The sequence below is a fragment of the Rhincodon typus genome, chromosome 13 (genome assembly GCF_021869965.1).
Source record: "Rhincodon typus isolate 14 chromosome 13, sRhiTyp1.1, whole genome shotgun sequence".
Taxonomy (NCBI): domain Eukaryota; kingdom Metazoa; phylum Chordata; class Chondrichthyes; order Orectolobiformes; family Rhincodontidae; genus Rhincodon; species Rhincodon typus.
Genome location: NC_063344.1, coordinates 61,741,304 through 61,767,159, shown reverse-complemented (window position 1 = coordinate 61,767,159; position 25,856 = coordinate 61,741,304). Strand labels below are relative to the sequence as shown.

Here is a 25,856-nt window from a genome sequence, read left to right as displayed (position 1 = left end):
TACCCATGCTTAGAAGTCAAAGTCGCATCTAAATATTTCTTAAACATTGAGGTTTCTGCCTCTACCACCCTTACAGGCAGTGAGTTCCAGATTCCCTCCATCCCTGAGTGACAAACCTTGTTCTCGCATCACATCTGAACTTTCTGCCCCTTACCTTAAATCCTGGTCATTGATCCATCCATCAAGAGGATAAGTTCCACGTGTCCACCATAGCTATTTTCTTCCTAACGTTATACATCTCAATCATTTCCAGCCTCGGTCGTCTCTGATCCAAAGAAAACAAGCCCTGTCTATCCATATAAACCGAAAGAACTGCGGATGCTATAAATCAGGAACAAAAACAGAAGTTGCTGGAAAAGCTCAGCAGGTCTGGCATCATCTGTGAAGGAGAAAACAGAGTTAACGTTTCGGGTCCAGTGACCCTTCCTCAGAACTCAAACGTTTCAGCTAGTTAACCTTAACCAATTTCACTGGTTTTCTTGTTCTCATTGCAATTTATAAATATACAAAGTTGATGTGCAAGGGATGACGGCTGTATCACTCTGACTATAGACATTTCTGTCCCTTCAATAGATGTGTCAGCAATAGACTGAAAGATTAGGGGTGGAGGAAGGAGCATGGTGGAAAGACCACTTCTGAGACTTATCCTGATCTCGGAGCATGATTCGGAAGAGGAAACTTGAGTAGGGAGGCAAATTGCAGCACCTTGATCCATGGGCCTTATCAGCTAAATCAAACCGGAGACCAGGAATTAAACCTGGGACATATTGAGCAACCTGTGTGAGCCAGTTATGTTTCAATGAGGCTTTCTCAACTGTTCTAGTCATTTCGGGGGGAAAAAGCAGGAATCTCAAAATATTGATCCACAGAGTCAATATTTAAAATAAGTTAGTTATCAACTTGTGTTTTGTTTGAATGAATTAGAGTTTAGCAGACAGAGAGGACAAGGTAAGTACAAAACTTTCCTAATGATTGAATAAAAGATTAAACTAGACTAATTTATCAAATGATCCTAATTGGAATCAGATTTCACTGTTTCACAAAACACAGTAGATTCGATTATTTCAATTACAAATATTTAAGCAAATAAAAATCACTTGAACAGAAGAGAGCTGCACTCTTCTGAGTGTTCTTCCGCTTTTGGAGTTTTATCCAATAATTGTCTCTTGCAGCATAAATTGGGAAGCTCACCCAGGGTTCCTGTTATTAAGAGGAAATCTCGACATTAAAGAACTAGTCACAAACAATTTGAATCCATGCTTTACCTATTTTGAGAGTTTGAACTATTTTTATTGTGACAGTGTGTGGGCAGTGTAATTGAGATTTTAGTTTTAGTATGATTCGAGGCAATTCTATTGATCCTGCCATTCCAACAGTGTGTGTTAATCCCTTTTGCTTGCATTCCTGAATTGACAACTCTATCAAATCACTTTCCCCACCATTTAAACTTTAAAAAAAAAAGGTGCCTAAAATAGTCTGAAACTGTGTCAATCACAAGTTTTCATTCTGCTATAAGTGGCCTGTAGGAAACTTTGTCATCTCTGTGAGCTTATAAGTGGCAATATTGTGAGCCTATTTGAAGTTGGGTTCTACGGTTCTCTTAAAACACTTAATATAATTATAATAGCTTTAAGGTTAAGTATGACTTGATGAGAAATGCTGACTCTTTCAGTCAGAAATCTTAATTGATGTCTGCGGAAGTGATATGTAGAAAATGATTTAAAAAAATTGCAGGAAAGGAAGAACTTGCAGTTATATTGCATCTTTCACATCTTTATACCCTGAGATGTTCATGTCAGCACCGCCTTGGTTAACAGTGCTCTTGCCTCTTATTCAGAAGGTAGTGGATTCAAGCCAACAACTTTTGTTGCCATGGTTGACAGAAGTGCTGTCTTTCAAAAAAGACCTTAAACCAAGGCTGTGGCTGCCCCCCCAAAGTGGATGTAAAAGATTCCATGACAGTATTTCAAAGAGACATCGGGGAGCTCTTACCAAAAACCTGACCAATTCCTTAAAACTAAAGTCATTGTAGCCTTGCCAGGACATAGGGGTGCTGTCTTGTTTCAGAACAACAACAGGTGGTGGTTTAACCTGAAGGTCAAAGGTAGAGGAGGAAACTGCCTCAGCTGGCAGGGGAATTGAACCCACTCTGTTGGCATTACTCTGCATTGCAAACTAACTGTCCAGCCAACAGAGCTAACGGACCATACAAATTCCTTAATCAACAGCCTAATTCTGTTGAGTTCAACAAATTTAGTGCTTGAGCTCTGCCAAGTCTTTATCCCAAGCCCCTACACACCAGGTCTTGTTATCACATAGTCCACTATTACACACAACCCATTGTTAGCCACTAATCGTCCCCATTAATAGCTATTCACCCTCCCAGCCTGATCATTATCCACTCCTTTGTCTGTTCAACTGTTCTTCTCTCTCTTTGGGCTCTATCCCACCTATCGTTTATTCCTTACGCCTCCACCCCACCCAATCTTCTGTATATAAACCAACATTTTCTTCGCTACCATCAGTTCTGAGGAAGGGTCACTGGACCCAAAATGTTAACTGTGATTTCACTCCACGGACGTTGCCAGACCTGCTGAGCTGTTCCAGCAATTTCAGTTTTTGTTTGTGAGCCTAATTCTGTGTTGTGTCGTGCATCTTATCCGCATGGCTTTCAGATGTTTAAGTGGTAGCACTGCCACTTAGGCAAGGCTGACATGTAGGTAAAGAGACTACAGGGCAATTGTGCCAGTGCCAATGTGAGCTGTTCAACTAGAAATGTTAAAGTTTATGTTTTATGTGATAAAATGTTACAGGTCTGAAGTTCCATTCCCATGAGTTGGTGATTCGGGGGAACGGGCAGGGGCAGTGTTTCTGGCTGCATAGGTTTGTGCCATCAAGATCAAAGAACATAAGAAACAGGTGCAAGAGTCTGCCATTCAGCCCATCAAATCTGCTGTGCCATCTGATAAGATCATGGCTTACCCACTTTCCTGTCAAACCCCATCATCCTTCACTCCATTATAGGTCAATAATCCACTGAACACAGCATTCATTATATTCAATGATCTTGCTTCCACACTTTCTAGGCTAGACTAATGACTGTCTTAGAAAAGAAATTCAACCTAATCTCCATCTTAAATGCAAGATCCCTTATTCGGAAACCCCCTCGTTCTAGATTCCCCCACAAGAAGAAATTTCCTCTCATCATCTATCCTGTCAAGCTCACTCAGAATCTTTTGTGTTTCAAAAAGATCATCGCTCATCCCTCTAAACTGGAATAAGTACTGCCGCCAACTGTTTAATCTTTCCTCATCCAATCCATCCCAGGATTCAGGCTATTGAGCCTTCACACCTAATTGCCTTCAATGCTAATTCATCTGTCCTTCATTAAGGAGACCAGAATTATCTGCAATAACAGCCCATAATATCCTGGTCCACTCCTCTATCACTCCTAATGCTTTCTCCCTTCCCCATGGCATCTTCCCATGTAATCCATGGTAATCACATGGGGTGGCATGGTGGCTCAGTGATTAGCACTGCTGCCTCACAGCGCCAGGGACCCAGGTTTGGTTCTACCCTCAGGTAACTGTGTGGAGTTTGCACATTCTCCCTGTGTCTGTGCGGGTTTCCTCCAGGTGCTGTGGTTTCCTCCCACAGCCCAAAGATGGAGAGTTTAGGGGAATTGGCCATGCTAAATTCCCCATAGTGTCCAAGGATGTTTAGGTTAGGTGGGTTAAACATGGGGAATGGGTCTGGATTGGATGCTCTTCAGAGGGGCAGTGTGGACTTGTTCAGTCAAATGGCCTGTTTCCACACTGTAGGGATTCTAAATATAACATTTTCCCCTTCACCTCCTCTCTCCTCACTGTCCAAGGCCTCACACACACCTTCCAAATGAATCCGTGTTTTGCTTGTACTTCTTTCTGTCTAGTTTACTGTCTTCACTGCTCACAATTTGGTCTCCTTTACACTGATGAGACCAAACGCAGACTGGGTGACTGCTTTGTAAGAACATCTCCACTCTGTCCGAAGGGATGATGGCGGCCTCCAGTTGCTTGTCATTTCTATTGATCACCTTGTTTTCACAGTAACCTTTCTATTGTGGGTCTACTGCAATGTTCCAACAAAGCACAACACAAGCTGAAGGAACAACACCATTTCATCATCTACTTACGCACTTTACAGCCTCAAGGTCTCAATAACTTTAAGGCATGACTGCATTGTGTCTGTTCTTCTTCTTTCTTACATTCTCTTCGTACTTCCCCACCCCAATCCCAGCCTTGTCTTGTCTATGTTTTGTTTACTTTGCTTTTCATAGAGATGATCCATTTGCTCCCCTTTCACACCTTAACTTATCCAGTTTACATTTCTTTGTCTCTCACCACAAGTAACAACCCCTTTGTCTTTTATGCTGGACCTCTACACTTTCTCCTCTTCTGCCTCTGTCAAAAATATCAAGAATCCATAGCCTGCAAAGCATTTTAGGTCTGAAGAAGTCACAACAGACTCAAAATGTTAAATCTGTTACTCTCCGCATGGATCTTTCCAGACCTGCTGAGTTGCTTCTGTTCTCTGTGTTCATTGTGAATTTCCAGCACCTACAATATTTGGTTTTTACATAACGTAAAAAGTTAGGTGTGGTTTTTAGTTATAGCAACTCTTCCCTGTTTTTGTACTCCACTCCCTTGCAATAAACACCAGTCTACCTTCCTAATCACTTGTTGTACCTGCATGCTATCTTTTACATAGATGGTGTGATTTATTTACAAGGACACTCAGATTCTACTATACCTCAACAATCTGCAGTGTCTCTCCATCTAACTTTGACTCATCCTGCGTTTTCTCATGGATCTGTTATGGAAGTTATGTTATGTTATGACACAAAGATAGATAGAGGGACAGGTAGTGTTGAGGAAGCAGGAAGGCTGCAGAAGGCCTTGAGCAGGCTAGGAGAATGGGCAAAGAAGTGGGAGATGGAATACAATGTGGGAAAGTGTTAGGTTATGTGATTTGGCAGGAAGAAAAAAAGGTGTCGACTATTTTCCAAATGGGGAAAGGCTTTGGAAATCTGAAATACAAAGGGATTTAAGAATCCTAGTTCAGGATACTCTACAGATTAACATGCAGATTCAGTTCGTGGTTAGGAAGACAAATGGAATTTTAGCACTTTTGTCAAAAGGGCTAGAATACCGAGCAGAGGTGTACTACTGACAGTCTAATCAGACTGCATTTGGAGTATTGTGAGCAGATTTGGGCCCTGTATCTAAGGAAGGATGTCCTTTCGTTGAAGGGGATCCTGAGGCGGTTTGCAAGAATGATCCCACAGATGAAGCATTAGGGTCGCTCTCTATTCCAGATTTTTATTGAATTCAAATTTCACCATTGGCTAAAGTGGGATTTGAATCCCGTGACAAGCACATTAACTTGGAGCTCTGGATTACAAGTACAGTGACATTACAACTGTGCCATCATATCCTCCAGCTGATTCATAGTGGGAGCTTCATTCAAATGCTCATTGGATGTTGGGAACTGAGAAATGTGTCTTTGGATTTTCATACCTTGCACTCCAGACACAGCACCAATCCTTTGCCCCTTGGAGCTAAGTGTAATCCATTGGACATCAAGTGTAGATTTTCAAGACCTACTCATTCTGAGCTGGGTTTAGGAGCAGTTATTTCTTTTCCCCATGTTGAATGTTTGCTCACGATTTAAGATTTTGTTTGGGTATTTTGAAATTAGAATATTCTCCATACTGTGAAAACCAGAAGAACAATGAATGGGCATGTGAGCATACCTTCAGAATTTCTCATGCCTGCAATATAGAAAATGAAGAGATGTTGCAACAATAGAGAAGAAGGTACACCACATAATGTCTCTCTCCAGTTGAGACCACTGTGGGACCCATCCCAAGTATGTGCAGGGCCAATTCCTATTCATTCGTAAGGATTAGACTTTGCTGGCAAGACCAGCATTTATAGTCCATCTCTAAATGCCCTTGAGTTCCTTTATTACCTCATGAACTTGAGAGCTGGTTCGTTCTACCAGCTTGCACGTGCTCTGTGTTACTGTGGAGTTCCTTGTTCTACAAACTTAAAGCCATTGATGTTAAATTGATTGCTTCCTGAGGCTTGACCTACTGCACTTTCTGATTGTAGGGTACTCAAAAAAGCAGCACTGCAAGTGGGCAATGGGGAAGTCTTCAATGGCTTTGCCTACCATTTGTAGAAGATTCACTGGGAAGCTGAAAGATGTATCATTCATGAATTCTGATTGTTTTATACCAGTGTTAGAGAGAAAACAAAGGGGAGTCTACCAATAATAAAATATCTCTTGTGTATGAAGTTGGTAGTAGGGGTAAGGGAGGGGAGTGCCTTTCAATGCATGTCTTGCAGGTATGTGTTTGAAGCACATTACTAAAGAATTGCAAGACCCATTCATCTTGGTGAACCTCATTAACATTTCATCTGTGAGATTGGTCTCACTGTGACAGATTCTTACAGAGTCATGTTCAGTCATCTGTGTCAGGGCAGTAATTGATATGATGGTAAGGTGTGATAGCTGATGATCTGCAACTATGTGCAACTGTGGTATTTTTTGTTAGCTCCTCTAGTTATATTATGTACAAGTGATGAAGCCTGTAGCAATTAACTAGTCAATGAACTTTTAATGAAGCTCTTCGTATCTATCTATATACACTATAATCATAGGAACTAGTGGGTCTGGGCTCATTCAGATGTACTATAGCACTCTGCCCTCAGTGTGTAATGCTGCAAGAAGACAAAGCTCCATAAAAGGGAGACTGAGAGCTTGACACCATTAGGTCACATGCCATGATACAATCAGTAAGTTCACCTGCACATCCACCAATGTGGTCTACTGCATCCACTGCTCCCAATGTGGCCTCCTCTACATCGGTGAGACCAAGCAGAGTCTCGGAGCGCTTTGTAGAGCACCTATGCTCTGTTCGTGACAAACGACAACACCTTCCAGTCACGAACCACTTCAATTCTCCCTCCCACTCCCTGGGTGACGTGTCCATCCTGGGCCTCCTCCTGTGTCACAATGACACCACCCAGAAACTGAAGGGGCAGCACTTCATATTCCGCCTCGGGAGCCAACAACCCAATGGTCTCAATGTGGACTTTTTTTTTCTGAAGAAGGGTCCCGACCCGAAACATCAGCTTTCCTGCTCCTCTGATGCTGCCTGGCCTGCTGTGTTCCTCCAGCTCCACGCTGCATTATCAATGTGGGCTTTACCAGTTTTAAAATCTCCCCACCCCCGGCCTCATCCCATGACCAACCCTCCCTTTCATCCCTACCTCCTTGACCTGACACACCTGTCCATCTTCTCTCCCACCTATCCATCCCTCCTACCTCACTGACCAATCCCCACCACTCCCTACCTGCACTCACCTATCACCATCCCATCTACCTTTCCCAGCCCTACCCTTTCTCTATTTATTTCAGAGGTCCCTTCTCCCTCCCCATTTCTGAAGAAGGGTCCCAAACCAAAACATCAATTTTCTTGCTCCTCTGATGCTGCCTGGCCCACTATGTTCCTCCAGCTCCACGCTGTGTTATCTCTGACTCCAGCATCGGCAGTTCTCACTATCTCTATATTGCACATTTGCTGTGCAACATAATGTAACAGAAATAAATGCAAGTCACTGTAACTTTTGAGTGTTCAACAGACATGACACCTCCACTATGTGACTTTACATACTGTTACATATTGTGACTTGACACTGTTACCCAAAGATTTTAAACAGAGAAGGCTGAGACACATTATTTCAGTAATTTAAACTGATAAAGTTCAATAACTCCATTTCAGGTACATTGCAGAGCAGAGCAGATTTCCAGGATGGCAGATTGTCAAATGAGGAGAGATTGGGTTGACTGGGCTTATATTCATTAGATTTTAAGAGGGAGGAGATCTTATTGATATCTATAAAACTATGACAGGGCTGGACAGGAATCTTACCCCTCTCCAGAAATGTCCAGAACAATGTCTCAGGTATGCAGTTGACCATTCAAACTGAGATGAGAAGAAATGTCTTCACTCGGAGCATGGCGGACCTGTGGAATTCTCTCACACTGAAGAATATGGAGCAAAGTCATGGAATATATTTTAAAAAGAACTAGATTTCTAGAAGGTAAAAATGTCAAAGGTTATGGTGTTGAGATAGAAGATCAACCATGATCTTGCATAATGGCAAAGCAGGTGTGATGGGCTGAATGGCCTACTCCTGCTCCCATTTTCTATGTTTTTCTATTAAACAGATAATTTCCAAGTGCTAAACTGTGGGGGCTGTGGAAAGCAAAGTCAATGAAATGGAATGGCTCTGGTCTCTGATCATACATTTTCTTTTCGTGGTAGACTAAGTTTACAATCAGTCCCTGAAGATGTGGGGATACCATTGGTGCTGGGCGTTGCTGATGCTGGTGAGCTGTACACGCGATGTAAAGAGCTCAGGTAATTGTTGAGGTTACAGTGACCTGGGTTTGAGTTATCTATTCATGGAATGTGTTCAGAAATAGAAGTGATAGTATTACTCCATGAAGAATATGCTTTTGTCAGGCAAGTAGATAATATCTCAATATTATCTCAACATTGACTTGATGCTTTTGTTTTGGCTATAAAACATTTGTCACGTTCCTCTGCCAGGTAAGGTTCCTTGAATAGATACTTGGGAATATACACTACAAAAGCACTAGAATATTCAATAGACTGTCTCAATTAAAATAAAAAGGACAAAAGAGATTCAGACGTCCAAGCAGCTTGTCCCAAGAGAATTTCCTCTCAAACACCAGCCATCTAAACCATCGATCCAATTTTTCCTTAAATTTTCCACATTATGTGCCTCCTTGAAAATCAAATTTCACTACTGCAAGGCTACTTTCAAGGGTTATAGCTGGGACTTTTTTTATAGCTTAAATTGGATGTGGGCAACATCTGCAATTTCTTTGTTCATTCATGAGATGTGTGTATCATTGATTAGGCTAGAATTTATTGTCCATTTCTAGTTGCCCTTGGGAAGGTAGTGGTGAGGTGTTATTTTGAACCACTGCAGTCCATGTGCTGTAGGTTGGGAATTCCAGGATTTTGACCCAGTGACTGTGAAGGAAGGTGATTTAGTTCAAAATTAGGAAGGTCTGACTTGGTGGGGAACTTGCAAGTGATAGTAAGACTTGTCCTGCACTTGTCCTTCTGGGTGCTAGAAATTTCAGTTTTGGAAGGTACAGTCTAAGGTACCTTGGTTGTTGAAATGATCTTGTAGATAGCACACACTGCTTCAACTGTTCATTGTTTGTGGAGGATGTGAATATTGAAGGTTTATGATGGATTGAATGTTGTTGAAGTTGCACTCATTCAGGCAGGAGTATTCCATTACACTCTTTACTTGTGCCTTGTAGATGTTGGACATGCTTTGGGAAGTTAGGAGGTACGTTACTCGTTGCAGTATTCCTAGCCTCTGACCTGCTCTCTCAGCCACCGTATTTACTTAGCTAGTCCAGTTCAGTTTCTGAACAATGGTAACCCTTGGATATTGATGGTGGAGGATTAAACTATAGTAATGCCATTGAATGTCAAGGAGCGATGGTTTCTCTTTTATTCAAGATCATCATTGCCTGACACTAGTGTCACGTAAATGTTACTTGCTACTCATCAGCTCAAGTCTGAATATTATCCGGGTCTTACTGTGTTTGGACACATACTGCTATTGTATCCTAGGAGTTGGAATGGTCACTGTTACCACTTTCATCATGGATAGACTGTTACAGGAAGATTAAAGCGAACAAGGTCTAGTACTTCTCCCTTCTGTTTGTTTCCTCACCATGTGCTGCAGGGCCAATCTAGCAGCAATGTCCTTCAGGACTTGACCAGCTCAGTTAGTAGCGGTGGGGCTGAGCCACTCTTGGGGATGGACATGGAAGTTCCTCATACAGACTGCATTCTATACCCATCCTAACCTCAGCGTACCCACTTAATAGAGTTCAACATGAAGAAGCACTGATGCATCAGCTCGGGGTTGTGCTATTGTTGGTGCTATGTAATAATCAGCAGAGACTTTCTTGTCCACATTTGACGTGATGTCATGAGACCTCATGGGGTTTGGAGTCGATGTTGAGGACTTCCAGGGCAATTCCCTCCTGACTATATACCGCTGTGCCACCACTTCTGCTGGATCTGCCCTGCTGTTGGGGCAGGACATAACAAGAGGTGGTGATTGTATGATTGTGTTAGGCTGTTGTCAACTCATCTGTGAGATAGCTCTCAATTTTGGCACTACCCCGAGTTGTTAGTAAGGACAATTTTGCGGAGTCGACTGGAATGTGTTTGCTATTTTCATTTGTAGTGCTTAGATCAATGCAAGTTGGTTGATGGTTCTATTCCTTTTATGAGACTGTAATGGTTAGCTACAACTGTGTGGCTTGCTAGGCTTTTCAGAGGGCATTTAAGAGTCAACTATATTGTTGTGGATCTGAAGTCACATGCAGGCTGGATCTGGTGAGGATTACAGAATTTCCTTCCCTAAAGGACGTTGTGAATTGGAGGGTTTTTTACAAGAACTGACAATGGTCACCACTTTTAATGCCAAAGTTATTAATTGAATTGAAGGTTATAATCTGCCATGGTAGCATTCAATCCCATGTGCCCAGAACATTAGACTGGGTCTCTTGAATATTTGTCCAGTGACAATACTACTACCTCAACCTCCACCTAATTTATTCAACCCATTTCCCATCTCGATTTCCCCTCAAAAAGATGGTGGTGAGTCAGTTTACTGAATTGCTGCAGTGCAGGGACGCAAAGGGGAAGGCCTGATGTATTCATACAAAGGTGATGGTGGAAACATTTCTCATCTTCACTTTCACTGTCCGTTGTGCACCACTCAGGGATATGCTAGCACACAGCTGCCTCCTGAACCCAGTGGTGGGGATGTGCACCATCAAGATGGACAGAGGCAGAACTTGAAAACAGGTTTAAAAATGAAAGGGCTTTTTCTTTTGTCTCTTTATACTTTAGGCCTGGAGGTTTATAGGCTTCTGACATCCAACCCTCAGTCTTAGTGCACATCACTCCAGGGCTTTCGCAGCACTATTTTAACAACTCAAACTACTAAAATAAGGCACGTCACGACCTGGAAAGGGTGTGTGCGTTTTGTACCTGTCCAAAGAACATGATCTCCTCTAGCTCCTCCAGCCTCCATCTCCTCACCTTGAGAAAATGTCCACAGAACTCCTGCTTTTAACAACTGACCCTGACACCTACTGAACCTCATTCCTTCAGTCATAGCTTACCTGGAGCACAATAACTGGGTAAGGTCAGGAAGCCACAGACTAACACAGATGGTTGCAAGTCTGGAGGCAGTTGGGTGGGTGCATCACTGAACATTTCAGGAAGAATGAGGAAATCTGAGAGAGAAACCTTGTGAAACTGTAGGCTTACAAAATTTCATGCCTCATATCATTGCTGTTGTTATCGGCTCATTAACAATATATCCTCCACCCTTTTTGATTTAGTTATACCCCAAGTTCAGAGTCTGAGGCTACTTTGGGCACTGTGATGAGAGGACAAGCTGAATCACACAGCAAAATTAAATAGTTAATTAAATTAATTGTTAAATTGTTGATTAGAACTAAAGCAGTCTGAGTTGGCAACCATAGTCTTTTCCCTAATTCCATAATCCGACTACTGCCTTCCCATTTTCACAGCATTTTACCGGAAGGATGAAGCAAACAGAGTGCTGAGAGTTCAGAAGCGAGCGAACTGGTTCTGGGAAGAGATTAAGCCAGGTTCTCTGGAGCGAGAATGCTATGAGGAATCCTGCTCATTTGAGGAAGCAGAAGAAATTTACAAATCTCGAGAGAGAACCGTAAGATATTTTTCACCTGATAACTGTACGTCAATGTGTGGATGTGTGTAAATGCCTGTGTATTTTGCAATGGTGCTCATCTAAGCCTGTGTGAACATGTGCTAGTTTGAGTTTGTATATATGGCTGTGTGTGTATTTATCAATTATATATTACATATATCATGTGTTTGGGGATATATAATCAGTACTTGAATGTAGTTATCAGCTGTGGCTCAGTTGATAACATGTCTCTGAATCAGAAGGTTGGAGTTTTAATTCCCATCTAGAACTTGAAAGCAGCTTGATTTCCACTTGGGAACTCTGTATAGAACTCTGGGCTCAATATCAAGTTCAACAATTTTAGAGCTTGAGGCACCTTCTCCCATGTCTTTACCCCAACACCTACACACTAAGCCTTGTCATCACGTGGTCTGCTGTTACACACTACCCATTGTTGGTCACTAATAGCCTCCATTAACAGCCATTCATTCTCCTAGGCTGACCATTATCCACTCCATTGTCTGCCTAACTGTTTTTCTCTCCATTTGGGCTCTTTCTCCACCTATTGTTTATTCCTTGTCCCCTCCTCCCGCTCTATTTTCGACATGAAACCAACATTTTCCTAGCTACCATCAGTTCTGAAGAAGGGTCACTGGACCCAAAACGTTAACTCTAATTTCTCTCCAATGATGCTGCTGGACCTGCTGAGATTTTTCAGCAGTTTCTGTTTTTGTTTCTGATTTCCAGCAGTTCTTTTGGGGTGTTTTTTAATGTGATATTCAAGTGCAGTACTGAGGGAGTACATCATTATTGGAGGTACTGTCTTTTGGATACAATGTTTAACTGAAGATCCATCTTCACTGTCAGGTGGATATTAAAGTTCCCACAGCAAGCAGGGAGTTATCCCTGACCAATAGCTATTGCTAAAACAATGTCAGAAAAATAAAGCATCAGATCATTATCATATTGCTGCTTGTGGCATCTCATGTGCAAGTTGGCTGCTAATTTCCCACAACATTGGGTACATTTCAAAAGTACTCTTCTGACTATAAAGCACTTTGTACCATTCCGGAGTCATTAAAGGTACAATTTACTGTTTATTCATTCATGGGTTGAGGGCATCACTGGCTAGGCAGCATTTATTGCCCATCCCTAATTTGCCCAGAGGGCAGTTAAGAGTCAACCATATTTTCTAGGCCAGACTAGGTAAGGATGGCAGTTTCGTTCCCTAAATGACATAAGTGAACCAGATTGGTTTTTTGATCATCGACAATGGATTCATGGTCATCATTAAACTCTTAATTCCAACTCAGGTCCCCAGAATATTACTTGGGTCTCTGCATTAACAGTCCAGCAATAATACCGCTAGGCCGTCACCTCCCCCCAAATATAAATCCAGGTCTTTCTTTTTGTAGACAACAAGGTGCAGGGCTGGATGAACACAGCAGGCCAAGCAGCATCATAGGAGCAGAGAGGCTGACGTTTCGGGCCTAGACCCTTCATCAGAAAAGGGGGAGGGGAAGGGGGTTTTGAAATAAATAGGGAGAGAGTGGGAGGCGGATAGAAGAGGGATAGAGGAGAGGATAGGTGGAGAGGAAACAAACAGGTCGAAGAGGCGGGGATGGAGCCAGTACCTGTGTCTAGCATATATTCAATATTTTGAATTGTAATGTCTGCAAGCTTTGATTTATGGGAATATAGATCGATGCATGAGTACATGTTTTCTGTCTGATTGACTTGCGTACTTGTGTATATTTGTGCCTCAACATTCATCGATGTGTTTGATTTGTGTTTGTATATATTCCACTGCAAGGTTAAAATTTTGCACCCAATGCCCAGCGCAGGGTATGATTTACATCTCCATTTCTGCTCCTGCATCCAAGTTCCGTTGACAGTGCCTTCTCCCTGTCTCATTCCCACTTCCAGTCCAAAGTCTGCTCCCAACCCAGTGTATCAAATCTCAATACCACACCTATATCAAGTGCAGTTGATTAGTTTGTTTTCAATTCTGTGTAAGAATCAACTCCCTGTGCACCATGTGCTTTTCCCCCATGACCTCCCTGCCTTGCATGGACACATGTGGTTTAACTCTTTCCAGTTCAACTTAGGATATTGAGTTTTTCTGTGGACTTGTGGAGAGGATTGAAGTGGTGATTAGCTCCAAGAAGACTAGTTGAGTTGCAATGCATAGCAATTTGCTGTTGATAGAAGGTTCAACCAGTAAATTTGAAACCCAAGAATTACTGAAATCAGTGAACTGGAAACAGGCCGCTGACCTTCGTTTACCATGTATCTGGGAACTTTGGCATTCGGAACATAGTTCATAGGTCTGGCAGACATCGATATTATGACAGGTTAACGAGTTCCATGAGTAGCTTGCAGGAATTTCAATAAACTTATTTTCTTTCAACAGATGGAGTTCTGGTTTTCATACAAGAGTAAGTGCTACTTTTGTCACTTGTACTGAAATCTAATTTTGTTACTGCGCTGAAGTATTCATTTAGAAAATATCCCATTGCTCAACATATGACGTCTCTGACCAACGAGCAGTCCATCAAAGAGGGCTGCAGCCAACCCAGTGTACTATGTGCAGCCAATAACGGTTGTCAATCAAACCTTCTATCTAGGATAAATACTGCTATGTATCCATGTGGAGCAACTAAGCAAGAATTCACAATGTTTGAAAATGAATATGTTGGCCCCAAGTTAATGAAACAATTAATACTTTAAACAACTCACTTTGTTTCCAGGGTCCTGAAGAAGTGTCACCTTGGACTCAAAATATTAACTTGGTTTCTCTCTTCACCAATGCTGCCAGACATGCTGAGTTTCTCCTACACTTTGTTTTTTGTTATTTCAGATTTCCATCATCTGCAGTATTTTGTTTTAGTCACTTGGTTTGCCTCAGACACTTAGTACCTTCTCTATCCAATATGTCACACTGAATGCAAAGATTTGCAATGGAAAGGTACATTGATGACCTTGGATTCATGAAGCACCTCACTTATCCCTCCATGATAACTTGTTAAACTCACCTCTCCCAACTTCCATGTTAACACTCCATACGTGGCAACCTTGCTACCCTTTGGCCTGAGGAGTGGGAAACACACAAAGTCACTAACAAGTTTCTTGCAAGAAAGCCTGTCTGGCGAATGGTGGACTTTGAATGATCACTGAAAAATTGGTAATTGCTAAATTAGTTCTGGACAATTGTCATTGCTGGGGCCTCAGCAAATCCCTTATACACTTGCAGACAGACACAAACAATGTTGCACATCACGGAAGAATGCCTCCCTCCCCAACCCCACCATCGGCCAAGTTGTGGATAAATCACCTTGAATATAGAAAACAAGAAAGCTATTGCATTGGCTAAATTAAAGATAATTCTTGCACCCTAAAATGCAAGTTAAAATTCAACACAGATAAACTCAAAGTTTTGGCAGGTTTTTAGGAGGAAGTTACTGAATGCTAATCAAACCACAGGATATTCCTTTAGTGCAGCCCAAGCTATTGTCCATTATACAGATCACTCAGGAGCTGACCATTCTCTTACATGTTGCACAGCGGATCTTCGTGTGTTTCACTGACTGTTTGCTCTGTGCCTTTCTCTCAGATCTGAACCCTTGCAAATCGACACCATGCTTAAATGGTGGTTTGTGTCGGGTCTCGAGCTACAATTATGTCTGCCTCTGCCCTCCACTGTGGAAAGGACAGAATTGTGAAATAGGTTTGTGGTTCGTCTGATAATGTCCAGCAGCTTACCTTCCCGATAACTGAACCATTGGTACAATTGCATGTCTGTCTGAATATGTATGCATATATTTTTGAGTCCACACGTGTGTATGATTGGTTATTTGGGCTGCTATGCATTGCTGACTTTGTCAAATTGAACACTGCCTTGATCCTATTGCTCTACGTAGAGTCTGAGCACAACATAAGCGTTCACACTACTTACATTCTCAGCCCAACCTCTGGAACCTTTGATTGTTAATGAGTTACACAAACGGACCACCTTTGCCAATGTGATCTGCAGTGACATAAACTTCTCAGGATGTCATTCTCCCTTCGGAGGTTCCCCATTATCTGTGTTCTATGAATAATTGATCTTCTAATGTTGACTCCAATCGTCAGATGGTCCAAGGCAGTAAAATCTGGATTTACCTGTGTTGCAATCCCTGCAAAAGTCCAGCATTCACACATGCACTGTAAATGTCTGCAAAGTGGGCACCAGAAATTCTGATATGTCTTGTACCCTCTGTCTCCAACACTAAACTTGGTGTCAGAGACTTGGGTTAGATTTGTGAGAGTTACTTGAATACTTATCCTAAAACATGTTACACTGTTAATTCGAGATGAGCCAGTGAAACTGAACTGAGCACAACTGACATCCCCTCACTCCCTGATCTGATCTGACTAACCTTTTCTGACCAAACTTAAGCCAACCAAGCCCTCTAACCTGACCTGACTGCATTGTGGTCTGACCCTCACCCTGACCCATCCTAATAATCTGATTTATCGTCCTGACCATGACAACTCCAGGTAACCCAACAACCCACCTGACCCAACCAGATCTCGCCTACCTGACCTGTTCGTCTGTTCAAGTATCCACGTAATCATCTATTCAATAACCCTCACTCAATCATTAAGACTTGAGACTGTTAAAAAAAGTAGATAGCCTTCTCTGGTTGTCCTGCCAGCTTCAAAGACTGTTGTACATATAATGTCAGGTCTCCTTCACAATAAAACCCAATTGTTCATATTTCCACTCCACATTCTTCCTACAAAAATGCACGTGCCCATTATATTCTTCTCATTGTTTGGTACCTTTCTGAGTTTTGTGTCACCTACAAACTTGGAAATTATTTTCAGCATTGCCATATTTAAGTAATTAACGTGTATCAAAAAAGTTGTTCCGATAAATACCAATGCCTATGGCACCTTCCTCCCTCCCTTCGGAGAAAGAACCATTCACTGAAACTCACTGCTCTCTTTCCCAAAAGCCAGAAAGTAGGATTAGGCTGCATGACTGAAGCAGACACAATGGGCCAAATCATCTCGTACTGTGCTGTAAACTTCTCTAATTTTACTTCAATCTTGAATTCAATGCTGCCAGTGCCCCTTTAATCACATGGGCTAGACTGATTAATGAGTCAGTGTTTAATGCTGATATTGAGCAATTGGCTTTTCCTTGTGTTTGTGTGTTCTTTAATTCAGAGAATCTGGATTGTCAATATAAGAATGGCTACTGTCAGCAGTACTGCAACATTGACAAGGCAACAGACAGGGCAAGATGCAGCTGTGCTGAAGGTTACCGACTAAATAAAGACCAACAGAGCTGTGTTAAAATTGGTACTGGCTCCACCTATTACTAACTCAGAAACCACTAAATGTTGATCATGGATATAAACTGCATCTCTACTGAGAGTTTTCCAAACTCAGTGAGCAAGGACAAACTCTACATTTTGAGAAATCAAGCTTGCGATTTGAACTTTGGTTAAGTGTCCTAAACACCCCAAGTGACAATTTGGTTGCTTACAAAGTAACTTCCCTTTCTGCCAATGTGCAGCTGCCCAGGTTTCCTAGAATTAATTGCGAGTTATCACAATTTGAGGAATAAACAGGGAAAGAACAGATCCTGTACAGAAATAATTGGAGGCTGTCAAATCACCATCTTCAAAGCTGTAATGTGATAAGGTCTTGGGGAGTGTTGTTGAACCTTGGAATGCAGGTTCATTGTTCCTTGAAAGCGGAGTTGCAGGTAGATAGGACAGTGAAGGTGTTTGGTACGCTTGCCTTTATTGGTCAGTGCATTGAATATAGGAGTTGGGAGGTCATATTACAGCTGTACAGGTCATTGGTTAGGCCACTTTGGAATACTGCGTGCGATTCTGGTCTCCCTGCTATAGGAAGGATGTTGTGAAACTTAAAAGGGTTCAGAAAAGATTTACAATGTTGTTGTCAAGGTTGGAGAGTTTGAGCTATTGGGAGAGGCTGGATACACTCATAGAGGTTTATAAAATCACAAGGGGCATGGATAGGGTAAATAGACAAGGTCTTTTCCCTGGGGTGGGGGAATCCAAAAATAGAAGGTATAGGTTTAAAGTGAGAGGGGAAAGATTTAAAAGGGGCTTAAGGGGCAATTTTTTCATGCAGAGGCTGGTGCGTGTATGGAATGAGCTGCCAGAGGGAGTGGTGGAGGCTGGTACAAATTACAACATTTAAAAGGCATTTGGATAAGTATATAAATACGAAGGGTTTAGGGGAATATGGGCCAAATGCTGGCAAATGGGACTAGATTTACTTAGGAAATCTGGTTGGCATGAACGAGTTGGACCAAAGGGTCTGTTTTTGTGTTGTATATCTCTATGACCACTGTTCTAATATTGCTATGGCCAGGAGCTGTATAAAAGTAACTAAAGAAGATCAGATAGTGTGGAACATTGAACCATTTCAGCTCTTGGGACCCTAAAAATAGATTTCTGGAAGTCAACTGGTACAGGGTAATAAGTTAAATAAATACGACAGAAAATTCTAGAAAGACACAGGTCAATTGGAATCTATATTTCCCTTTTAGTTTTATAGGCTAAGTAAGCATTTGGAGTTTCACATGATTGTATTTAGAGGCAGGGGATTAAGTGAGTTGGGTAGCATCCGTAATGGGCCAGATTGGGTTTGATGCGGCAGATTGACAATTTTTATATCTGACATAGTCAATTTTAAAGTTCGATGTGATCTAATGAACAGTCCACAATTGATTTGTTGTTATTTATTAATACATACTTCAATATGTTCCAATGAAAACAAATGTTCTGCTTTTCAGCTTAGAACTTAATCGTAAATTTTATCGTGGGACTTTTTACACATGGTTAAAGATCGTTATTATTAACACAGTTTACGTGCTGCTGGAGATTATTTGCAGATTTGTTAAGGAGATGCCTTAGACAATTGTCCAATAAAATGATATCAATTTGGTTGTTAGATAACAAACAATTTACAATCTCAAGGCCAAAATTAGGAGACAGCAGTCTTTGTGGCGAACGTGTAGTCAGAGATTTGAGTCAGCTTTAAATAGATCTTGTCAGCAATCTCTAGCTATTTCCCTTTAAAGGCAATGGGCCCAGTCCAGTTGACATTTTAAGCCATTTTCAATTGAATTCTTGAAACAGCAGTAGAATTGCTCTTCCTGGTAACTCAGGTATCATGATCTTGAACTGTGAGACCATTTTAATCTTTAGTCACCTGAAGATAACTAAATATGAACCACAAGTATCCATTTCTGCTCGAACTAAGACTTAACCAACTGACTTCTCATTGCATCACTGTTATTCTGTTTGATTTATTTGTTTTCCATCTTCAAATGCAGTCACATATCCGTGTGGGAAGATACCTCTGTATGGTACACAAACTCGCTCCCTGGACGAGGAACTTTCTCTCAATGAAACAGACACGGATTCTGACTATTTAGCAAAGTTAAATTACACTGAAGATGTTCATACACGAATTGTTGGTGGAGATCTTTGTAGACGAGGTCACTGTCCTTGGCAGGTGAGATAAGATCTAAAATGGTACCAACCCATTTGCTTCAGATGTCCCAACAGTTTTATTTGCATATCCGTTAGAATCACATTATAGAGGTAGAATTGGAAGGTGTAATGTTTGGTTATATTTGTGGAAACACTGTTTTTATTAAATCTAAAATACTGACTTTCCTGTGAGCAAATATTTCTCCTAAGTGCGAACATGAGAAATAAAGGTTGGAACTAGTGAGGCGGGCCTGGCACAGTTTTCTTTTTCCTTTATTCACTCATGGGATGTGGGTGCCACTGGCTGGCCAGCATTTATTACCCATCCCTAGCTGTCTTTGAACTGTTTGGCTTGCCGGGCCATTTTGAGAGTCAGCCACATTGCTGTGGATCTGGAGTCACATGTAGGCCAGACCAGGTGAGGATGGCAGATTTCCATCCCTGAAGGACATTAGTGAACTCGGAGGGTTTTTCCGACAATCAATAATGGTTTCATGGTCGTTAGTAGATTCTTAATTCCAGATCATTCGTGAATTAAAATTCCAACATCGGCCATGGCAGGATTCAAACCAGGTCCCCAGATCTTTAATTGAGTTTCTGGCTTAATCGTCTAGCAACAATACCACTAGGTCATTGTCTCCCGTGTTGCTGAACGAAACTGAAGTGGAAGGTGAATCTGGTACCCCCACTCATTTCTTGTTCTTTTGGAGAGTGACCTATAAATTAAGCCTTGATTTCACGGGAAATTCTGGGCAGGGCAGGCCTTAACCTAAGTACTGGGATTGACTGGCAAAACTTTTGGTTTCAATTGCGGATTCTAGTGTACAAGACATGACACAGCAGCTTTCTGTATTCATTGCATTCGTTCAACGTCCAGGCAGATTGGGGTGGGGAAGCTGATTCTCTACATGTACATTCAATGACATACCTGTGAGATCTCAGGGCTTCTGCTTCCCATGAGCAGCCACTGGAATGACATTACACAACAACCGTAAAAGATGGCTGTAAAGTGCTTTTGACCAGCCTCAACGTGCAAAAAATATAACAGGAATACAAGTCTTTCTCTCACATGATACACGGTTACCAAAAGTAACAGATACAGACAGCAGTAGCTGTTTCAGCACAGGAACAGGCCCACTATGTCTCAGTGATGATTTTTTTTCTGCAATAGGTCTTATCCCTTGCTTACGCTCACTTCAATGTTCCTCCATTTTAAGAACAATTATTGATTTGTGTTTTATCTGTAATAGCAATCCATTCCTCTAACAGTGGTTTGTAGCATCCTATATTTTTCATTAAACACCGTGGAAATATCTTTTTTTTTCCCCTAATCCCTGATTTAATTATTTTTCAATCTTAAATTTAGGGTCTCTGGTTAACACATTGTTGGGCAACAGATTCAATCAATCACTACTCAGGAATCTACCGTATCACAATTAATCTTAACTGCACCGTAAAAACCCTAACCAGAAGTAATTTGATAATGCTGAGGTACATTGCTTATTATCCTTTTTTTCCTACTCGTAGGTATTGATAAATAATAAATATGATTATGGCTTCTGCGGTGGGAGTTTGATTAACAGTCGTTGGGTTGTGACTGCAGCTCACTGTTTTGACACAGTGTTGCCACACTCAGTTACAGCAGGTAAGAGACAGATATAAGACTGTAAGATGAAGGACAGAAGTAGGCCATTTAGTTCACTGAGTCTGCTCTGCCATTCAAAGAGATCATGGCTGATCTGATAACTTAAACTCCACTTTACTACCTCTTCTCTAAAACCCTTGGTTCCCTTGCTGATTTAAAATCTTTCTCAGCCTTGGCAGCACTGTGTGATAAAGAATCCCAGATTCCCTACCCACTGAGGGAAGAAATTCCTTCCCATTTCAGTCTTAAACCTGTGCCTGCTTACTCTGAAATTATGCCCCCTGTTGCTAGACTGTCCCATAAGGGGAAACAACTTCTTTGTACCGATCCTGTCAAGTACCCCAAGTTTCAATAAGGTTGTCTCTCATTGTCCAAAATTCAAGTAAGTACAGATTCAACCACTCCCCAAAAGACAGTCCCTCCAAACCTTGTATCAGCCTAGTGAACCTTCTCTAAAATGCCTCCAATTCCACCTATCTCCGTTAGATAAGTGGTTCAAAACGGTTTACAGTCCTCCAGCTGTGTTCTAGTTTTAGTCTAGTTTTAACCTCTCCACTTTTATACCCCATTCTCCTTAAATTAAAGACCAAAATTTTATTTGCCTTCCATTTTACCCATTGGACTTGGGTGCTGACATTTTGTGATTCGTGGATGATGACTCCCAAATTGATCTGCTCTGTAGCTTACTGTAGTTTTCCTCCGTTTAAATAACAACATTCAGCTCCTCTGTTCTTCCTGACAAAGTGCATAATGTCACCTTTTCCCAAATTACATTCCATCTGGCAAGTTTCTTCCCTACTTGCAACAATCACCATCCCAACTACTAGCCCCACCCCTCCTCTCTGTGCTGCCTTCCTCCTCACCACTTCTGAAGAAGGGTCCTGACCTGAAATGTCAACTTTCCTGCTCCTCTGATGCTGCCTGGCCTGCTGAGTTCTTCTAGCTCCATGTGTTATCTCTGATTCCAGCATCTGCAGTTCTTTCCGTCTCCGAATGAGTTATAACCCCACTGCGAACCCTCTTCCAGGGATGCCACCTTGAAGAAGTTATCCTCCTCCGTCTGGAAAGACCTTAATGGATCTCTCTCCCACTACAACCCTCTGGTAATCTCCTCTGCCCTGAAACTCCCCACCTGCCCTCACTTATCACCATCCCACCTACCTTCTCCAGCCCCACTCCTCCTCTCTATTTATTTCCGAGCTCCCTTCTCCCTCCCCATTTCTGAAGAAGGGTCCCGACTTAAAATGTCAACTTTCCTGCTTCTCTGATGCTGCCTGTGTTCTTCCAGCTGCACACGGTGTTATCTCGGACTCCAGCATCTGCAGTTCTTGCTATTTCTGATATTCCTCTTCAGATGTTTTGTATCATGCTCGCCACTTGCCTTCCAATCCTACTTTTGTGTCATTTGCACTTGCCTATAATACATTTACTTTCCTCATCCAAGTCATTAATATACATATATATTGCAACTAATTGTGGCCTCAGCACTGATCCCTGTCACATTCCATTAGTTACAGGTTGCCATCCTGAAAATGCCTCCCTTATGCCAACTTTGTGTTCTATTAATGAGCCAATCTCCAAAAGTATGGGCTCTTTTATTATTGCATAATGTTTGGTGCCTTAGGATAGCTTCTGAACATCTGAATATATTATATACCACTGCTGCTTCCCATTATCTATCCCCCTTGCTCTCAGCTCAGAGAATTTTAGTAAATTTGTCAGGCATGACTTCCCCTTAATGAAGCCATGCTGCCTCTGCATGATCATATTATGTATTTCTAAATGCTCTGCTATTACGCCCTATTATGTGTGCCTAACAGCAGAAGTTAAACTCACTGCAGTATATTTGTCTGTGTTTTGTCTCCATCCTGTTTTTTTCAAAACAAAAGGTGCTCCATTGGTAGTTTTCCTATCCTCTGGACCTTTTCCAGAATGTAAGGATTCACAGAAGATTAATACCAGTGCATCCATTATCTCTATTGCTACTTTCCTTAATATCCTAGAATGCATCTCATCAGGTCCAGAGGACATCTCTTTAGCCCAATATATCGTTTTTTAAAAATTGAGTTAATCTTCAGTATCATTTAAATTGTTTCTCTTCAACATTCCTGTTTCACTTCCATTGTGCTTTTTCACATCTTTCAGCGTTTTCTGTGCCCTCTTTAATTCCTTCACTTCACTCTACTCCTTGCAATCATATCTTTCGTCCTTCAGCTCAACTTGTTTCCTTCTCTTTTGTCACCTACTGTCATTCATTTTTCATTTCTTTCAGCTCATTCGACTTTTCTTCCTCTCCTCCTGGAATTTTCTTGTCACTTTTGCAGTTCCTTTTTTTCTTTCACTTCTGCCTTACCCTTTCTGTTATCTCCCCAACACATTTCTCTCTACTCCACGTTCCATTCCACTTTACCTCATCCTGTCTATCCTTCATACGTGTCTCTTGCACTTCTCTGAATTATTCTTCCATTTGTTTCTTGGATGTCTCTCCTTCACTTGGTAGACAGGATAGCGAAGGTGTTTGGCACACTTGCCTTTATTGGTCAGTGGATTGAGTATAGGAGTTGGGATGTTACGTTGCGGGTGTACAGGACATTGGTGAGGTCACTTCTAGAACATTGCATTTAATTTTGGTCTCCTTACTATAGGAAGGATGTTGTTAAACTTGAAATGGTTCAGAAAAGATTTATAAGGATGTTGCCTGGACTGAAAGTTTTGAGCTATAGGGAGAGGCTGAATAGGCTGGGCCTATTTTCCCTGGAGTGTCAGAGGCTGAGGGGTGACCTTATAGAGGTTTATTATATCATGAGGGGCATGGATAGGGTGAATAGACAAGATCTTTTCCCTGGAATGGGGAATTCAAAACTAGAGGATGTACATTTTGAAGTGAGAGGGGAAAGATTTAAAAGGTACCTAAGGGGCAACTTTTTCACACAAAGGATGGTGCATACATGGAATGAGCTGCCAGAAGAAGTGGTGGAGGCTGGTACAATTACAACATTTAAAAGGGATCTGGATGGGTATATGAATAGGAAGGGGTTAGAGGGATAGGGGCCAAATGCTAACAAGTGGGACTAAATTAATTTAGGATAGCTGGTCGACATGAATGAGTTGGACCAAAGGGTCTGTTTCCATGCTGTACATCACTATGACCCTACGACTTCTATACCTCTTTAATTCACTCTTATCTCTGCTCCTTATCTATCCTTTCTTTTTCCATATTCACTTCCCTGTTTCTTTTACAGTTTTGCTTTTTCACTCAGTTATTGCTCTTTATATGCAAATTACCTTTTAAAAAAATATTCACACTTTTCACTTTCAGCTAACTCAACAGATCAATTAAAGGAATTTCTGGATGGTTCAGCTACTAACTCATGACGAAGAGAGAAGCTTAGCAGTAACAAATTAAAAGTGGGGTTGATTTTACTTGATCAAACGTAGAAATGCAAACTCTAAAAACTACTGTTGATAATAACATATAATATTACAGCAAAAAAGGACACCACTGAGCCTATACCAATTCTTTGAATGAGCTATACTGTTAATGACCCTGCTATTTTCTCAATTTCTTACTTTCCTTTTTTACAATGAAAATTGAATCCACATCTTACCAAATATTTTAGGTAGCATTTTCTGGACCATAATTGTACAAATTAAATGATGTTAAGCAGCTTCTGAAACTGTCTTTGCTCCTCCAGGTGAATTTGACAAACTTCAAACGGAGATCTGGGAACAGAAGGTTTTAGTGAAGAAATTTCTAGTGTATCCTCAGTACGACCCAATACTGTACGACAATGACATTGCTCTTTTGTACTTGAGTCAGCCTGTGAATTTTAGCTTTTCCATTGCTCCAATTTGTCTACCCAACTACAACCTGGGCCAGCTCCTACTGAAGGATGGGAAAGTGGGGACAGTGAGTGGCTGGGGCTCAACCTATGAAAGAGGCCGGTCATCCCGATTCTTGAGGCGAGTCCAAGTTCCATACGTTGAACAGGAAGTTTGCATAAAGTCAACCAATTTGACAGTTACAGATAATATGTTCTGTGCTGGATACAAAGTTGACAATATGGATTCCTGTCGAGGCGACAGTGGAGGGCCCTATACTGTTTTATATCGACAAACATGGTATTTGATTGGCATAATTAGCTGGGGTGAGGGCTGTGCCAAAGTAGGAAAATATGGCATGTACACAAGGGTACCTGGTTACTTGACATGGATATATGAAACTTTATCACAACATAGCTACTAAGACATTGAATTCTGAGTAATCATTAATTAGCATGAACAACAGCACAACAGAAAGAGCAGACACATGTCTAAAGCACTCGGTCACAGGAAAATCATCTCAGCAGGTCACAAAAGTACAATTTAACTTTATTTAGAAGATTAGTACAGGTTAGTTTAGTACAGGTTAGTTATCAGCAAGTGGTATAGTCAATATTATTCGAGCTTAGAAATTTCTGCTTTGGCATTCACTACTTGTAATGCTCAATTCACTCAATGGATCGTTTCTGTTGAAAACACCTTTGCGCTTTAACATTGAAACAAATGCCATTCACATTGATGGGACAGAACTGAAGCTCATGGCAGTAAACAAAGTTATCAACCATCACATACCACTGACCAACGGTCCCCTTAGATTACAATCTGAATTGAACTGAGAGAGTTTAGGCAGCTTTCACTGGTTCTGCAGTAGAAAGCATGGCAATATCATGGAATATGATTTTATGTTGCATTAAGTTAGAGTTTAAATTAGCTTTAGAGTTTTAATTTGTAATCTAACACTTACATGCAGTTTAGATCCAGAACAAATAAACTGCTCTGCAAAAACTG

The 25,856-nt window shown here is 41.4% G+C and overlaps 1 protein-coding gene and 1 long non-coding RNA gene across 6 annotated transcripts in view; one reads left to right on the top strand and one right to left on the bottom strand.

The window, feature by feature from the left end:
* The window catches only part of LOC125484680, a 52,079-nt gene that overhangs the window by 20,864 nt on the left and 5,359 nt on the right, over positions 1-25,856 (bottom strand). Inside the window, exons 3-4 of one of the 2 annotated variants that reach the window (XR_007263501.1) lie at positions 24,635-24,749; positions 15,818-16,033 (exon numbers count right to left, since the gene is read on the bottom strand). This is a non-coding gene — a long non-coding RNA (uncharacterized LOC125484680). Of the gene's footprint in view, positions 1-15,817; positions 16,034-24,634; positions 24,750-25,856 lie in introns of those variants that run through there. The other variant, XR_007263500.1, reaches the window with a different exon arrangement.
* On the top strand, positions 926-25,856 carry LOC109929282 (coagulation factor IX-like). Of its 4 annotated transcripts, none has more exons than XM_048604315.1 (9): positions 926-948; positions 8,378-8,473; positions 11,719-11,879; positions 14,272-14,296; positions 15,472-15,585; positions 17,073-17,207; positions 19,222-19,403; positions 20,909-21,026; positions 24,722-25,856. In XM_048604315.1, the coding sequence occupies exons 2-9, from the start codon at positions 8,404-8,406 to the stop codon at positions 25,270-25,272; spliced, it is 1,356 nt and encodes a 451-aa protein (XP_048460272.1). In that variant the 5' UTR covers positions 926-948; positions 8,378-8,403; the 3' UTR covers positions 25,273-25,856. The 4 variants fall into 4 exon arrangements, with proteins under 4 accessions (XP_048460272.1, XP_048460271.1, XP_048460273.1 ...); XM_048604314.1 differs by lacking the exon at positions 926-948 and adding an exon at positions 7,950-8,153; XM_048604316.1 differs by lacking the exons at positions 926-948; positions 15,472-15,585 and adding an exon at positions 7,951-8,153.

Excerpts from the sequence above, each read along its gene's own strand:
- LOC109929282 (XM_048604315.1), top strand. The coding sequence starts at position 8,404 with ATGTGGGGATACCATTGGTGCTGGGCGTTGCTGATGCTGGTGAGCTGT. Across the intron at positions 14,297-15,471 it reads GTTCTGGTTTTCATACAAGA|ATCTGAACCCTTGCAAATCG; the intron begins GTAAGTGCTACT and ends CCTTTCTCTCAG. Across the intron at positions 19,404-20,908 it reads GAGGTCACTGTCCTTGGCAG|GTATTGATAAATAATAAATA; the intron begins GTGAGATAAGAT and ends TCCTACTCGTAG.